General features: G+C 41.9%; 1 protein-coding gene and 1 non-coding gene across 2 annotated transcripts; one reads left to right on the top strand and one right to left on the bottom strand.

Moving 5' to 3' along the window:
- Nucleotides 1-579: 579 nt before the first annotated feature.
- TRNAT-UGU (transfer RNA threonine (anticodon UGU)) lies at nt 580-652 on the bottom strand. The gene has a single exon. It is a non-coding gene; the product is annotated as a tRNA-Thr (tRNA).
- Nucleotides 653-8,175: 7,523 nt separating this feature from the next.
- LOC780568 (protein STRICTOSIDINE SYNTHASE-LIKE 13) lies at nt 8,176-9,943 on the top strand. Its single transcript, XM_044506988.1, has 4 exons — nt 8,176-8,632; nt 8,709-8,993; nt 9,068-9,235; nt 9,327-9,943. The coding sequence occupies exons 1-4, from the start codon at nt 8,250-8,252 to the stop codon at nt 9,730-9,732; spliced, it is 1,242 nt and encodes a 413-aa protein (XP_044362923.1). The 5' UTR covers nt 8,176-8,249; the 3' UTR covers nt 9,733-9,943.
- The last annotated feature ends 8,544 nt before the right edge of the window (nt 9,944-18,487 follow it).

The following is an 18,487-nucleotide window of genomic DNA, read 5'->3' as shown; positions in this document are numbered from 1 at the left end:
GGCGCTCGAGAAAAGAAATTGAGAGGTATGCGTGGTTTTTTTTTTACTTGATGCATTTTTTTAGGAAGAGGTACGTGTGGCTATTCATAAAGGGAGACTGTAGGGATGGAGCAATACGTGTAGGTTAGTTTTTTTCTTTTTTGGGGGGAACACGTATAGGTTCAGGTTTGGTCCTTGTCACGTCTATATTGGGTCTTTTTTTTTCATCGCGAGAGTAACATAAATCGTGGGGTTAAGATTGACCAATTATCTAAATCAATGGTGTCATTAATTTTAGTGATGTGGACTGTTATGGTAATTCTTATGGTGCTTTCAATTAGTAAATATAAGATTGTATTTACATTACAGAATACATCGAAATTAAAACTGAATTAAACTACAGGATAAACGGAGTAAAATAAACTAAAGTACCCCAAAAAATGGAATTTCATCAAAATCTTTATTTTTTGTATATATATTATTTATTTTATTGTTTTGTATCTAGCAAAATTGTAAGGTAAAAAACATAAAAGATCCCGGATTCTCCATTTAATTTGGAAAAAAGAGATTCTTGTTCGTAGAACATCGATAGAGAAAAAAAGCCGACTATCGGATTTGAACCGATGACCCTCGCATTACAAATGCGATGCTCTAACCTCTGAGCTAAGTGGGCTTACATAAGGGAAATAGTGTAACAAATAGAAATAGGTATGGTATAGGAAATCTGTAAAATCTCAGATATTAGTTACCTACCTATTATGGCATTTCCATAGCCATTCCGAGATATATTGCTATGCAATTTTACACTGTTTCATTTATTATGACACGCTTCATTATTGTCATATTGCTTTGCATGATCATGTAGTTGACATCGTATATGTGGCAAAGCCACCGTTCATAATTATTTCATACATCTCACTCTTGATTCATTGCACATCCCGGTACACCGCCGGAGGCATTCACATAGAGTCATATGTATCGAGTTGTAATTCTTGAGTTGTAAGTAAATAAAGTGTGTTGATCTTTATTATTAAAGCATTGTCCCATGTGAGGAAAGGATGATGGAGGTTATGATTCCCCCACAAGTCGGGATGAGATTTCAGACGAAAAAAAGAGGCCATAAAAAAGAGAAAAATGCCCAAATAAAAAATGAAAGAAAAAGAGAGAAGGGGCAATGCTACTCTCCTTTTACCACACTTGTGCTTCAAAGTAGCACCATGATCTTCATGATAGAGAGTCTCATATTTTGTCACTTTCATATACTAGTGGGAATTTTTTACTATAGAACTTGGCTTGTATATTCCAATGATGGGCTTCCTCAAAATGCCCTAGGTCTTCGTGAGCAAGCGAGTTGGATGCACACCCACTTAGTTTCTTTTTTAGCTTTCATACACTTGTAGCTCTAGTGCATCCGTTGCATGGCAATCCCTACTCACTCACATTGATATCTATTGATGGTCATCTCCATAGCCCGTTGATATGCCTAGTTAATATGAGACTATCTTCTCCTTTTTGTCTTCTCCACAACCACCATTCTATTTCACCTATAGTGTGCTATATCCATGGCTCACGCTCATTTATTGCATGAAGATTGAAAATGTTTGAGAACATCAAAAGTATGAAACAATTGCTTGCCTTGTCATAGGGGTTGTGCATGATTTAAATATTTTATGTGATGAAGATAGAGCATAGCCAGACTATATGATTTTGTAGGGATAACTTTCTTTGGCCATGTTATTTTGAGAAGACATGATTAGTTTATTTGTATGCTTGAAGTATTATCATTTTTATGTCAATACTAAACTTTTGTCTTGAATCTTTCGGATCTGAATATTCATGATACAATAAAGAAAATTACATTGAAAATTATGTTAGGTAGCATTCCACATCAAAAATTCTGTTTTTTTATCATTTACCTACTTGAGGACGAGCAGGAATTAAGCTTGGGATGTCGATACGTCTCCAACGTATCTATAATTTTTGATTGTTTCATGCTATTATATTATCTGTTTTGTATGTTTAATGGGCTTTAATATGCACTTTTATTTTTTTTGGGACTAACCTATTAACCAGAGGCCCAGTGACAGTTGCTATTTTTGCCTATTTCAGTGTTTCGCAGAAAAGGAATATCAAACGGAATCCAAACGGAATGAAGCCTTCGCGAGGATATTTTTTGGAACAAACGTAATCTAGGAGACTTGGAGTGGAGGTCAAGGAAGCAACGAGGTGGCCACGAGGTAGGGCGGCACGCCAAGGGGGGCCAGGCACGCCCCCATCCTCGTGGGCCCCTCGTAGCTCCACCGACCTACTTCTTTCGCCTATATATACTCTTATACCCTGAAAACATCCAACGGAGCCACAAAACCACTTTTCCACCGCCGCAACCTTCTGTAACCGTGAGATCCCATCTGGGGACCTTTTCCAGCGATCTGCAGGAGGGGGATTCGATCACTAAGGGCTTCTACATCAACACCATAGCCTCTTCGATGATGTGTGTGTAGTTTACCATAGACCTTCGGGTCCATAGTTATTAGCTAGATGGCTTCTTCTCTCTCTTTGGTTCTCAATACAAAGTTTTCCTTGATGTTCTTTGAGATCTATTCGATTTAATTCTTTTTGTGGTATGTTTGCCGAGATCCGATGAATTGTGGGTTTATGATCAAGTTTATCTATGAACAATATTTGATTCTTCTCTGACTTATATGTATGATTTGATATCTTTGCAAGTCTCTTCGAATTATCAGTTTGGTTTGGCCTACTAGATTGATCTTTCTTGTAATGGAAGAAGTGCATAGCTTTGGGTTCAATCTTGCGGTACTCGATCCCAGTGACAGAAAGGGAACCGACACGTATTGTATTGTTGCCATCGAGGATAACAAGATGGGGTTTATATCATATTGTTTGAGTTTATCCCTCTACATCATGTCATCTTGCCTACTGCGTTACTCTGTTCTTATGAACTTAATACTCTAGATGCATGCTGGATAGCGGTTGATGTGTGGAGTAATAGTAGTAGATGCAGAATCATTTCGGTCTACTTGACACAGACGTGATGCCTATGTTTATGATCATGCCTATATATTCTCATAACTATGCATTTTTCTATCAATTGCTCAGCAGTAATTTGTTCACCCATCGTAATATATGCTATCTTGAGAGAAGCCACTAGTGAAACCTATGGCCTCCGGGTCTACTTTACATCATATTATTTTCCCGTCAAGTAGCTATTTCTGTCGCCGTTTATTTTGTAATCTTCACTTTTCAATTTATACAAAAAAATACCAAAAATATTTATCTTATTATCTCTACCAGATCTCACTTCTGCAAGTGGCCGTGAAGGGATTGACAACCTCTTTATCGCGTTGGTTGCAAGGTTTTTATTTGTTTGTGCAGGTACTAGGTGACTTGCGTGTAGTCTCCTACTGGATTGATACATTGATTCTCATAAACTGAGGGAAATACTTACGCTACTTTGCTGCATCACCCTTTTCTCTTCAAGAGAAAACCAACGCATGCTCAAGAGGTAGCAGCCCCCTTTGGTATCTTTTTCCACCAGTATTTTTTATATATTCCATAAAAATTCTTCGTAAATTTTCATGTCAATCCGAGAACTTTGATTTCTACACAAAAATAACACCACGACAATTCTGCTGAAAACAGTGTAAGTCCGGGTTAGTTGCATTCAAAACATGCAAATTAGAGTCCAAAACAAGAGCAAAAGTGTTTGGAAAAGTAGACACGATGGAGACGTATCAACTCCCACAAGCTTAGCTCATTGCTTGTCCTCAAGCAATTCAGTTGACAAACTGAAAGTGACAAAGAAAAGCTTTTACAAACTTTGTTTGATCTTGTTGTTGCAAATATGTCTAACCAATGTTCGGGTTTTCAGCAAAGATTATGAACTAACCACATTCACGATAACACTTAGGTCTCACATTTACTCATATCAATGGCATTACTAACTAGCGAGCAATAATAAGATATCTTTAATGACAACACTTTTTTCAAAACAATCATGATACCATATGATATAACGGTATCTCGCTAGCCCTTTCTGAGACCGCAAAACATAAATGCAGAACACTTCTGAAGTTCAAACACTGACAAGACATTGAATTTATGGCAAAAGAGATCTAGTCACACTCGTACTCAATATCAACTAAACGCAAAGCATATAAATGACAGTAGTGCTCTACAGCTAGTGCTTTAATAAGAAGATGGTTCAACAATAAAAGTAAATGGATAGGCTCTTCGCAGAGGGAAGCATGGATTTGCAGAGGTGCTAGAGCTCGAAGCTTTTAAAACAGAGCTGAATATAATTTTGAGAGGTATGCTTTCATTGTCAACGTAACAACCGAGAGATCTCACTATCTTCCTTGCTAGACACATTATAAGCGGTTTCCAAACAGAATGGTAAAGTTTTACTCCCCCTCCACCAACAGACACAAGCCATGGCTAGCCTAATCCTCGGGTACCCACCATACTAACAATAATCCGGGGGAGTTTTGTTTCATTATTATATTTTAATTTTGATCATAGGACTGACATCCCGATTACCGGCCACTTTCTCATGAATGACAAGTGAATAAACATTCATCATGAGAATAACCCATCTAACATGGAAGATACTGACAACCCGTTGTCGATGCATGAGCGATTTGGGCATACAAAATAGATTAATATTTAAAGATTTAGAGTTTGGCACATGCAAATTTACTTGGAACGGCAGGTAAATACCGCATATAAGTAGGTATGATGGACTCATATGAAATAACTTTGGGTTTAAGGAAGTGGATGCATAAGCAGTGTTCCTGCTTAGTATAAGTGAAGGCTAGCAAATAGACTGAGGAGTGACCAACTAAAGAGCGACAACGGTCATAAACATGCATTGAGATTAATAAACATTGGGTACTAGTCACCCTGGGCATAAAAACCGAAGACCGAAAACCGAACCCGAAAAGACCGAGACCGAACCCGAAAAGACCGAACTAAAAAAGACCGAATATAAAACGGTCGGCATAGATAGAAGACCGAAATACTTACGGTCTATTCGGTCCTGCTATGTTCCAGACCGAATTGCCCATATAGACTGAATTAATAATAAAAGCCCACATGAAGAATTTAGTAAAGGCCCATCCGGCCAGCCCAAGTCACGAGCGAGACACACGTCCTCAGCCTCACCTCACCTCACGATTCACAGCAACCAGCAGCCGCTCCTCTTTTCTCTCTCACGTGACGAACCCTAGCCGCCGCCCACCGCTGAGGCCCGATGCCTCAACCCCGCGAGCCATCAGCCCGTGACCGCCGCACCGAGGCGTGCCGCGCGCCCCTGCCGGCGCCTGGAGCCGCGCCTAGGACCGGTGAGGCGCTGACGACCAGCATCAAGCCGCCAACCGCCGTGCCCCATCCGTCGCGCCGCGCAGCCAACCACGACCCTCCCCCATCGCTTCACCGCTCTTGCGGCGGCCATCCATGTCGTGCTCCGCCTCGCAATTCGTCACCACCATCTAATCTGCAGTTTCTCACCACCTCGTCCTCTTCCATGTTGGTCGCCGGCTCGGTGCCTACTGTCCTCTTCCCATGCTCCACCTCACAACTGAAGGTAAGCCAGCTTCATCTCTGATCTCTCTATGTGCATCAAATTAATGATGAAAAGTTTGGTCAGAGAAGACAAAGAAGAAAGATAGAACAACGAGGATAGTGATGGTCAAGTTGTATAAGTGGCGTCATTGGGATTAAAATTCTGGAAAGAGGATGTTAAGTGTGCGGTCAGAAATCTGTATATATTGTATGGCTTGGTCATGGTTAACCTCATTTGTGATGTGTCATGTTCTGTGATGTCCAGATTTTGTTCAGATGTTCATTTCTGTGATGTACAAATTTTGTGATGTTCTGTGATGTCCAGATTTTGTAATGTTCATGTTCTGTGATGTACAAATTTTGTGATGTTCCTGTTCTGTGATGTCCAGATTACAAACAACTATTACTTGTCTGAATTTTTCTTATACACACGTGCACCTCTATATACACTTCTGTTGTCTTTGTACACATGCACCTCTATATATGCATACATCTCGGTAGTACATGCAGTTTGCATATGATACTTGAAGTAACATAAATCTAAGTTGTAGAAATTAATTTGGTCTGTTTGGTTGGGACCGAAGACCGAATATTAAAGACCGAAGACCGAATAGTGATAAACCGAAAAGACCGAAATTATTTCGGTCTTCAATTATGGAAGACCGAATTTTTGAAAGACCGAAAAGACCGGACCGAACAAACCGAATAGATCGAACGCCCGGGCTGAGGTACTAGCATGATTATGATATAAATCACTATGAATATAAATATCCTGGAGGCTATGTTGGTTTTGATTCAAGTACATGCGTGAACATGTGCCAAGTCAAGACACTCGAATCATTCAGATAAAGATACCATCCTGTCATACTATATTATAACCATTTTAAATGCATGTTGACACACAAGATAAACCATTATCCACTCCTACCTTCCTAGCTATTAAATATGACATAAGTAACTATAATCTCTAATTGTCATTGCAAACATGTTCATTCATAATAGGATGAATCAAGAACGATAAGCTAATCATATTTACAAAAAAAAATAGGTCAAATTTATACCATCTTTTCTTCATCTCAATCATTTCATCAAATTTCGTCATTATTGCTTTTCACTTGCACGACTAAACGATGTGAATAATAATTAGAGTGCATGTGTAGTGGACTAACCTGAAATCTGCAAACATTTATTTAAAGGAGAAGACAAGATAATATGGGCTTTTTGTTAGTTTATTCTTCTGTTCGTCTTCAATCGTTGCTCGGCGCCTCGACCGCTCGGGATTCGGAATCAGGGATGCCTTGTTCGTTGTTGCCGTTGTGTGTGGCAGGCCAGCAACCTACTGTTGCGCCGTGCGCCTACGCCGGTGACCCGGCTATCCGGCATCCGACGGTAGCGAGTTCATCCGGTCTTTCAAAAAATCGCAGCTACGTATTCATCCATGATCCATCCCCCAATTTCAGTGTACATGATTAGGGTTTTGATGTATAAATTCTAATTTAGTCCGTCACAAGTACGTATTCATCGATCATAAGTTTTTGTGTCCTATTCATGCATGGGGTTTTAATGTATAAATTTCTCATTCTTCGTATTCTCTTTTCTTCATAATTTTAGAACATTAGCCTGCCTTACAATGTTGTCTAAGACCTGTAAAAAACAATGGTGTCTAAAGCTTTGTACAATGCAAGGTGCTTAGTAGAGATGCTTGAAGAAATAAACCAGACTTTTCTTAAGCATCAGTGCTTATTTATACATGGCAGACGCTTAATTAGACGTCTCTCCTATAAAAATAAGCACCGGTGCTTGAGAAAAATCCGGTTTATTTTTGTAAGCACCTCTCCTAAGCACCTTGCATTGTACAAGGTCTTGGAGAAATAAACCAGGCTTTCTTTAAGTATCCGTGCTTATTTATACAGGACAGACGCTTAATTAGACGTTTCTCCTGTAGAAATAGGCACAAATGCTTCAAAAAAATCCGATTTGTTTTTATAAGCACCTAGCATTGTACGAGGCCTTACGTATTTGTTGGGTGCTTAAAAAGGAAGAGAAAGAAAGAAAGAAAGCGATCTAGAAATTTAAACACTGAAGGGACCCATGTCGTCACCCTAGGGCCTTCCGAAACGTAGGACCGACCCTACACGCACCGCATTACGCCAATTATCTCTCCCTCTAATCCCCTTATAATTACCTCTATAACATCTGTCAATAACTAAATCATTATCACGAATGATACCGAATTCTTGACTGCTCCCTTGCTCTTCTGCTTCTTTCTCCTCCAAAGTTTGCTCTTCTCTCCCTGATCCTGATCCTCACCAGATCAGGTCATGCATGATAATTGGCTCGGTATATCCTCCTGGATCACTTTATGCTTGCTTTTTTTGAGAATCCACTTTATGCTTGTTGACCTGTACATCTTGCATCACTATCCAAGCAACGAAGGCATGCAAATCCCAAATTCCAAAAGCGCCATATCCCCTTAGCTGTTCTGAACCGAAATACACCTACTCCCAAACGATCACACCGACCCATGCAACCTCCGTGCGTGCCGGGATAATATTGTCACGCTAGCTGACTCATGCAACTCCCGTGCATGTCGGTATATATTTTCGGGGCAAATCCATTAAGAATTTAAGATCACATTGCCCGCGCTTTTTTCGTCCGCATGCAAACTAGAGCCACTGCCCTCTACCTCCATGGAAGAGAAGAAGCCGCGGCGGCAGGGAGCCGCAGGACGCGATGGCATCGTGCAGTACCCGCACCTCTTCATCGCGGCCCTGGCGCTGGCCCTGGTCCTCATGGACCCCTTCCACCTCGGCCCGCTGGCCGGGATCGACTACCGGCCGGTGAAGCACGAGCTGGCGCCGTACAGGGAGGTCATGCAGCGCTGGCCGAGGGACAACGGCAGCCGCCTCAGGCTCGGCAGGCTCGAGTTCGTCAACGAGGTGTTCGGGCCAGAGTCCATCGAGTTCGACCGCCAGGGCCGCGGGCCCTACGCCGGGCTCGCCGACGGCCGCGTCGTGCGGTGGATGGGGGACAAGGCCGGGTGGGAGACGTTCGCCGTCATGAATCCTGACTGGTATTGGCTTACTGCAGAAAAACCATAGCTTACCTGTGTGTGTGCAAACTAAAATAGTTTTTTCGGAAAAAAAAAGGTCGGAGAAAGTTTGTGCTAACGGAGTGGAGTCGACGACGAAGAAGCAGCACGGGAAGGAGAAGTGGTGCGGCCGGCCTCTCGGGCTGAGGTTCCACAGGGAGACCGGCGAGCTCTTCATCGCCGACGCGTACTATGGGCTCATGGCCGTTGGCGAAAGCGGCGGCGTGGCGACCTCCCTGGCGAGGGAGGCCGGCGGGGACCCGGTCCACTTCGCCAACGACCTCGACATCCACATGAACGGCTCGATATTCTTCACCGACACGAGCACGAGATACAGCAGAAAGTGAGCGGAGTACTGCTGCCGATCTCCTTTTTCTGTTCTTGAGATTTGTGTTTGACAAATGACTGATCATGCAGGGACCATTTGAACATTTTGCTGGAAGGAGAAGGCACGGGGAGGCTGCTGAGATATGACCGAGAAACCGGTGCCGTTCATGTCGTGCTCAACGGGCTGGTCTTCCCAAACGGCGTGCAGATCTCACAGGACCAGCAATTTCTCCTCTTCTCCGAGACAACAAACTGCAGGTGAGATAAACTCAGGTTTTCAGTATGATCCGGCTCGAGAGATCCAGGAACTGATGACGCCTTTATTAATCGGCTCATGCATGCACACTAGGATCATGAGGTACTGGCTGGAAGGTCCAAGAGCGGGCCAGGTGGAGGTGTTCGCGAACCTGCCGGGGTTCCCCGACAACGTGCGCTTGAACAGCAAGGGGCAGTTCTGGGTGGCGATCGACTGCTGCCGGACGCCGACGCAGGAGGTGTTCGCGCGGTGGCCGTGGCTGCGGACCGCCTACTTCAAGATCCCGGTGTCGATGAAGACGCTGGGGAAGATGGTGAGCATGAAGATGTACACGCTTCTCGCGCTCCTCGACGGCGAGGGGAACGTGGTCGAGGTACTCGAGGACCGGGGCGGCGAGGTGATGAAGCTGGTGAGCGAGGTGAGGGAGGTGGACCGGAGGCTGTGGATCGGGACCGTTGCGCACAACCACATCGCCACGATCCCTTATCCGTTGGACTAGAGTGTGTAGTGTCTCATTTGATTTGCTGGTTTTATATTAGCAAGGAGGTGTATCAGTTTATGGTTTGCTTGTTTATTGGGTTCGTGTGATGATCATGTTGTGAATTTGACGATGGATTCTTTTTCTTTTGTGACAAGAACTCGGATCTTTATAAAAGCTCACGAGAAGTACAAGGCATAATAAAAATTACATTGAGATTCTAGAACTGTAATGCAATTGTTTGAGTTTTCATGTATATATGAATTGATCATGTTTTTTGATTTGTTTGTACACCACCTCGACATACAAGGACCAAAGAGTATAAGGACTTATAGTTCTACGCAACGAGCTCAACCTCAAACGCATTGTCATCCCTTCTCTCCTTGAAATAAAAAAGCAATATTGATGCAAGCACCGCGCCAGGGCGTTGGCCCTCTACAGCTTGACATGTGTCATCATCTACTTGGTTGCCACGTACATGCCAATTTAGAAGTTTTTCTTAACTTTCTTTTTTCTATATTCATTGAGATTTACCGTTGAGGCCATGGAAATATTCGAATGGGTCTCGGCCTGCCCACTCCAAATCTCCCGCTCCATCCCTTTCTTTGTTCTTCTAGTCCAAACGGAAATATGAGAGAAGGTTAGAGTCTTGATTGTTGTGCCTAGAAAAAAACGATGCCTGAGTGGAGCCTGAGTGGGGGACCTTTTTTGCCTGGCCAGGCAAGCCTAGGCGTGGGTGTTTGGTTCCTTCTCTAGGTGGTCAGTTTGTCCTTTAGCACTTAGATAAATTTTGTACTGCGGGCCATACTGTTTATGACTCGCTATCAGCGCTAGGCAGGCAGCTGGCCAGGCAGAACAAATAGAATGCCTGGGCGAGGCTAACCAGGTTGCCTGGGCCAAGCATGTTTCTTTCTTTTGTTTTTTAAATCTAGACCAAGTTAATCACGTTGCATGGACTCCCATGCCAGGAAGATGTTTCATTTTCTAGGACACCATCCAAATAAATAGCAGGCAGGGTCCAGGGAGAGCCCAAGCCAGGCGTGCAACCCCAGGCCTCAAACCAAAGACGCCGCCACATTCTGAGTAGCGCCGGGTGATACGTCCATTTTGCATCATGCTTTTATATCGATATTTGTTGCATTATGGACTGTTATTACATATCATGTCACAATACTTATGCCTATTCTTTCTTATTTTACACGGTTTACGTGAAGAGGGAGAATGCCATTGCCGCCTCCTCCTCCAAGAAAAGCTAGGGTTCGTGCCTCTCGCCGGCTCCGCCGCAGGTCCGCCTCGTCTCCGGTGGCCCTAGGGCCATGGGGGCGCGGTGGATCCTGGCAAGGGCCGGCGGGAGGGCTCCGTTGTTAGTCGTTCTTTCAAGATTTGTTAGGGTTTGTGTCCTACTCAGGAAGACGAGACGGCGGCGGCTCCCTGCAGATGGAATAAAGGTCTCCCCGTCTAGTCCCCGTTCCGGTGGTGCGTCTAGCATTGTTGGTGGGCGTGTGGAGGTGTGTCTCCAGCGGATCTATCCTCGGTGGATTTGCTCGGATCTGGTTGTGGTTCGTCTATATTCGTGTGTCTTCAGGTTGGATCCTTTCGATCTACGTTATTCTTCATCAGCGACGGTTGCTGTTCTGGTGCGCTGGTCCTATGGGGCCTTAGCACGACGACTTCCCGACTGTCTACTACAACAAGTTGTGCCCGACTCCGGCGTGGGAGGGGTGATGACGGCGGCGCGCCTTCGGCCCGCTTCAGTGATTGTAGTCGTCGCTAGGTGGTCTACGGATCTGGATGTAATTTTTATTATTTCTAGTGTTCGTTGTACTGCCATAATAGAAGATGAATAGATTGAAAGTTTTCTCACAAAAAAGGGAGAATGCCGGCAGCTGGAATTCTAGGCTGGAAAAGTAGCAAATATTAGAGATCTATTCTGCACAACTCTAAAAGTCCTGAAACTTCACGGGAGCACGTTTCAGAATATATAAAAAATATTGGGCGAAAAAAGTACCAGAGGGGGGCCACCCACCATCAATGAGGGTGGGGGCGTGCCCTACCCCCCTGGGCGCGCCCCCTGCCTCGTGGGCCCCCTGGCAGCCCTCTGATGCCCATCTTTGGCTATATGGAATCTTTCGTGGAGGAAAAAAATCATAAGCTAGCTCACGGGACGAAACTCCACCGCCACGAGGCGGAACCTTGGCGGAACCAATCTAGGGCTCCGGCGAAGCTGTTCTGCCATGGAAACTTCCCTCCAAGAGAGGGAAATCATCACCATCGTCATCACCATCGATCCTCTCATTGGGAGGGGGTCAATCTCCATCAATATCTTCACCAGCACCATCTCATCTCAAACCCTAGTTCATCTCTTGTATCCAATCTTTGTCCCAAAGTCTCAGATTGGTACCTGTGGGTTGCTAGTAGTGTTGATTACTCCTTGTAGTTGATGTTAGTTGGTTTATTCGATGGAATACCATATGTTCAGATTCTTTATGCATATTAATACCTCTCTGATTATGAATATGAGTATGATTTGTGAGTAGTTACATTTGTTCCTGAGGACATGGGAGAAGTCTTGCTATAAGTAGTCATGTGAATTTGGTATTCGTTCGAAATTTTGATGAGATGTATGTTGTCTCTCCTCTAGTGGTGTCATGTGAACGTCGACTACATGACACTTCATCATTGTTTGGGCCTAGGGGAAGGCATTGGAAAGTAATAAGTAGATGATGGGTTGCTAGAGTAACAGAAGTTTAAACCCTAATTTATGCGTTGCTTGTAAGAGGCTGATTTGGATCCATATGTTTCATGCTATGGTTAGGTTTACCTTAATACTTCTGTTGTAGTTGCGGATGCTTGCAATAGGGGTTAATCATAAGTGGGATGCTTGTCCAAAGAAGGACAGTACCCAAGCACTGGTCCAGCCACATATCAAATTATCAAAGTACCGAACGCGAATCATATGAACGTGATGAAAACTAGCTTGACGATAATTCCCATGTGTCCTCGGGAGCGCTTTCCTTTATATAAGAGTTTGTCCAGACTTGTCCTTTGCTACAAAAAGGATTGAGCCATCTTGCTGCACCTTATTTATTTTTATTACTTGTTGCCCGTTACAAATTACCTTATCACAAAACTATCTGTTACTGATAATTTCAGTGCTTGCAGAGAATACCTTACTAAAAACTGCTTATCATTTCCTTCTGCTCCTCGTTGTGTTCGACACTCTTACTTATCGAAAGGACTACGATAGATCCCCTATACTTGTGGGTCATCAAGGCTATTTTCTGGCGCCGTTGCCGGGGAGTGAAGCGCCTTTGGTAGATGGAATTTGGTAAGGAAAAAATTTATATAGTGTGCTGAAATTTAATGTCACTTGTTACTATGGAACATAATCCTTTGAGGGGCTTGTTCGGGGTATCTTCACCCTGACCAGTAGAGCAAAGAGTTGATCCTAAACCTACTGAACCTACTAAAAATGTTTACTTTGAAATTCCTTCGGGTGTGATAGAGGAACTGCTAGCTAATCCTTTCACAGGTGATGGAACATTGCATCCCGATTTGCACCTAATCTATGTGGATGAAGTTTGTGGATTATTTAAGCTTGCAGGTATGCCCGAGGATGTTATCAAGAAGAAGGTCTTACCTTTATATTTGAAGGGAATGACATTGACATGGTTTAGGCTATGTGATGATATGGGATCATGGAACTACAACCGATTGAAATTGGAATTTCATCAGAAGTTTTTATCCTATGCATCTTGTTCATCGTGATTGCAATTATATATATAATTTTTGGCCTCGCGAAGGATAAAGCATCTCTCAAGCTTGGGGGAGGCTTAAGTCAATGTTATATTCATGCCCCAATCATGAGCTCTCAAGAGAAATTATTATCCAAAAAATTTATGCTCGTTTTTCTCTCGATAATCGCTCCATACTCGATACTTCTTGTACTGGTTCTTTTACGATGAAGACTATTGAATTCAAATGAGATTTACTAGAAAGAATTAAACGCAACTCTGAAGACTGGGGTCTCGGCGAAGGTAAGGAGTCAGGTATAACACCTAAGTTTGATTGTGTTAAACTTTTATGGATACCGATGCTTTCCATGAATTTAGCGCTAAATATGGACTTGACTCTGAGATAGTAGCTTATTTCTGTGAATCCTTTGCTACTCATATTGATCTCTGATACGTCTCCAACGTATCTATAATTTTTGATTGCTCCATGCTATATTATCTACTGTTTTGGGCAATATTGGGCTTTATTATCCACTTTTATATTACTTTTGGGACTAACCTATTAACCGGAGGCCCAGCCCAGATTTGCTGTTTTATGCCTATTTCAGTGTTTCAAAGAAAAGGAATATCAAACGGAGTCGAAACGGAACGAAATCAACTGGAGAAGTTATTTTTGGAACGAAAGCCACCAGATAGACTTGGACTCCACGTCAGGAGATACGGGAGGTGCTCACGAGGGTGGGGGGCGCGCCCCCCTGCCTCTTGGGGCCCCCGTGGCTCCTCCGACGTACTTCCTGCACCCATATATATCGTCGTACCCTAAAACTTCCAGAACGGAGATTAGATCGGGAGTTCCGCCGCCAGAAGCCACCGTAGCCACCAAAACCAATGTAGACCCATTCCGGCATCCTGTCGGAGGGGGCAATCCTTCTTCGATGGCCATCTTCATCATCCCGGTGCTCTCCATGACGAGGAGGGAGTAGTTCTCCCTCGGGGCTGAGGGTATGTACCAGTAGCTATGTGTTTGATCTCTCTCTCTCTCGTGTTCTTGAGATGATACGATCTTGATGTATCGCGAGCTTTGCTATTATATTTGGATCCTATGATGTTTCTTCCCCCCTCTACTCTCTCGTAATGAATTGAGTTTCCCCTTTGGAGTTATCTTATAGGATTGAGTCTTTAAAGATTTGAGAACACTTGATGTATGTCTTGTCGTGGATATCTGTGGTGACAATGGGATATCACGTGATTCACTTGATGTATGTTTTGGTGATCAACTTGCGGGTTCCGCCCATGAACCTATGCATAGGGGTTGGCACACGTTTTCGTCGTGATTCTCCGGTAGAAATTTTGGGGCACTCTTTGATGTCCTTTGTGTTGGTTGAATAGATGAATCAGAGATTGTGTGATGCATATCGTATAATCATACCCACGGATACTTGAGGTGACATTGGAGTATCTAGGTGACATTAGGGTTTTGGTTGATTTGTGTCTCAAGGTGTTATTCTAGTACGAACTCTAGGGCTGTTTGTGACACTTATAGGAATAGCCCAACAGATTGATTGGAAAGAATAACTTTGAGGTGGTTTCGTACCCTACTATAATCTCTTCGTTTGTTCTCCGCTATTAGTGACTTTGAAGTGACTCTTTGTTGCATGTTGAGGGATAGTTATGTGATCCAATTATGTTATTATTGTTGAGAGGACTTACACTAGTGAAAGTATGAACCCTAGGCCTTGTTTCAACGCATTGCAATACCGTTTGTGCTCACTTTTATAATTAGTTACCTTGCTGTTTTATAATTTTAGATTACAAATACCTTTATCTACCATCCATATACTACTTGTATCGCCATCTCTTCGCCGAACTAATGCACCTATACAATTTACCATTGTATTGAGTGTGTTGGGGACACAAGAGACTGTTTGTTATTTGGTTGCAGGGTTGCTTGAGAGAGACCAACTTCATCCTATGCCTCCTACGGATTGATAAACCTTAGGTCATCCACTTGAGGGAAATTTACTACTGTCCTACAAACCTATGCACTTGGAGGCCCAACAACGTCCACAAGAAGAAGGTTGTGTAGTAGACATCAAGCTCTTTTCTGGCGCCTTTGCCGGGGAGGTTAGCGCTTGAAGGTATATCTTTAGATCTTGCAATAGAGTCTTTTAGTTTTTTGTTTTATCACTAGTTTAGTTTATAAAAGAAAACTATAAAAAATGGAATTGAGTTTGTCTCATACGCTTCACCTTTTTAATATCTTTCGTGAGTATGATGGAAAGGATAATTGTGCTCAAGTGCTAGAAGAAGAAATCTATAAAATGTTTGGCACTAAATATTTGAATGATGAGCATGATTGCAATGTTGTTAGTATGAATTCCTTGAATATCCATGATGCTAATGATGTGCAAAGCCACAAGCTTGGGGAAGCTATGTTTGATGAAGATGATATTTTTCACCGCCCAAGCTTTGATGAGCAAATTTACTATGATGAAAGCATGCCTCCTATCTATGATGATTATTGTGATGACACGTATGCTTTAAAAATAATGATAACCATGAAACTTGTCATCTTGATCTTAATTTTCAATCACATGATAATTATTTTGTTGAGTTTGCTCCCACTATTATTCATGAGAAGAATTTTGCTTGTGTGGAGAGTAATAAAATTTCTATGCTTGTAGATCATGAAAAGAATGCTTTAGCTGCTGGTTATATTGTTGAATTCATTCATGATGCTACTGAAAATTATTATGAGGGAGGGATATATGCTTGTAGGGATTGCAATAATATCAAGTTTCCTCTCTATGTGCTTAAAGTTTCAAAGTTATGCTTGTTTTACCTTCCTATGCATGTTGATTCTTGTTCCCATAAGTTGTTTGCTCACAAAATCCCTATGCGTAGGAAGTATCTTAGACTTAAATGTGCTAGTCATATTCTTCATGATGCTCTCTTTATGTTTCAATTCTTATCTTTTATGTGAGCATCATTGAAATCATCATGCCTAGTTAGGGGCGTTAAACGATAGCGCTTGTTGGGAGGCAACCCAACTTTATTTTTGATCCTTTCTTTTTGTTCCTGTTTAGTAATAAATAATTCATATAGCCTCTGCTTAGATGTGGTTTTATGCTTTTAATTAGTGTTTGTGCCAAGTAGAACCTTTGGAAGACTTGGGGAATGTCTTGTTGATCATGCTGTAAAAAACAGAAACTTTAGCGCTCACGAGAATTGCTGCCATTTTTATTTGGAGAGTGATATTTAGTTAATTCTTTTTGAAGATGATTAATAGATAAATTCCTCAGGTCCAGAAATTTATTTGAGAATTTTATGAGTTTCATAAGTACACGTTTGATTCAGATTACTACAGACTGTTCTGTTTTTGACAGATTCTGTTTTTTGTGTGTTGTTTACTTATTTTGATGAATCTATGGCTAGTAAAATAGTTTATAAACCGTAGAGAAGTTAGAATACAGTAGGTTTAACACAAATATAAATAAATAATGAGTTCATTACAGTACCTTGAAGTGGTCTTTTGTTTTCTTTCGCTAACAGAACTCATGAGTTTTATACTTTAAGTTTTGTGTTGTGAAGTTTTCAAGTTTTGGGTAAGGATTCAATGGACTATGGAATAAGGAGTGGCAAGAGCATAAGCTTGGGGATTCCCAAGGCACCCCAAGGTAATATTTAAGAATAGCCAAGAGCCTAAGCTTGGGGATGCCCCGGAAGGCATCCCCTCTTTCGTCTTCATTCATCGGTAACTTTACTTGGAGCTATATTTTTATTCGCCACATGATATGTGTTTTGCTTGGAGCGTCAATTTATTTTGTTAGGATTTTCTTGCTGTTATTTAGAACAATGTTTTGCATATTTTATTTCAATAAAAGTGGCATTAATAGTCTTTACTATGCCTATGTTACAAGTATACATGTTGCTGTTTGAAAACAGAAAGTTTACCGCTGTTGCAATAATTCCCTAGAAAAGTCAGAATGTGATAAAATGTTGAAACCTTTTGGGGAATTTTCTTTCATAATTTTTGTAGCTAGGTAAGTATGGATGTTGCTGCATTCTTTACAGACTGTCCTGTATAGGCAGATTGCTGTTATGTTTGCATTGTTTGCATATGTTTGCTTCTTTAATGATTCTATTTGAGGATAGGACTATTAAATATGCAGTGGCATTTAGTATGCAATGTTGAATAATAATTTGCTACAGTAGAGTATGATAAGGTTTTGGCAATGGTTTATACTAACTTATCTCACGAGTCCTTGTTGAGTTTTGTGTGGATGAAGCTTTTGAGATTTAGGGAGACCGTGATATGAGAGGAATTAAGGAGACACAAAAACTCAAGTTTGGGGATGCCCAAGGCGTCCCAAGATAATATTTCAAGAAGTCTCAAGCGTCTAAGCTTGGGGATGCCCCGGTTAGTATCGGTTGATTCTAAGTTTTTGCTTCTTCACATGATGTTTGCTATTCTTAGAATGTCATTTTATTTTGCTTTGCTTGCTGTTTGAATAAAATACCAAGATCTGAAACTATTAAATATTAGAGAGTCTTCACATAGTTGCATAATTATTCGACTACTCATTGATCTTCACTTATATCTTTCGGAGTAGTTTGTCATTTGCTCTAGTGCTTCACTTTTATCTTTTAGAGCATGGTCGTAGTTTTATTTTTAGATGAACTCTCATGCTTCACTTAGATTATTTTGAGAGTCTTAAATAGCATGGTAATTTGCTTAAAATCCTAATATGCTAGGTATACAAGATTAATAATAAAATTCTCTTATGAGTGTGTTGAATACTAAGAGAAGTTTGATACTTGATGATTGTTTTGAGATATGAGGATGGTAATATTAGAGTCATGCTAGTTGAGTAGTTGTGAATTTAAGAAATACTTGTGTTGAAGTTTGTGATTCCTGTAGCATGCACGTATGGTGAACCGTTATGTGATGAAGTCGGAGCATGATTTATTTATTGATTGTCTTCCTTATGAGTGGCGGTCGGGGACGAGCGATGGTCTTTTCCTACCAATCTATCCCCCTA

The sequence above is a fragment of the Triticum aestivum genome, chromosome 4A (genome assembly GCF_018294505.1).
Source record: "Triticum aestivum cultivar Chinese Spring chromosome 4A, IWGSC CS RefSeq v2.1, whole genome shotgun sequence".
Lineage (NCBI taxonomy): Eukaryota > Viridiplantae > Streptophyta > Magnoliopsida > Poales > Poaceae > Triticum > Triticum aestivum.
This window is presented reverse-complemented; position numbering and strand designations above follow the sequence as displayed.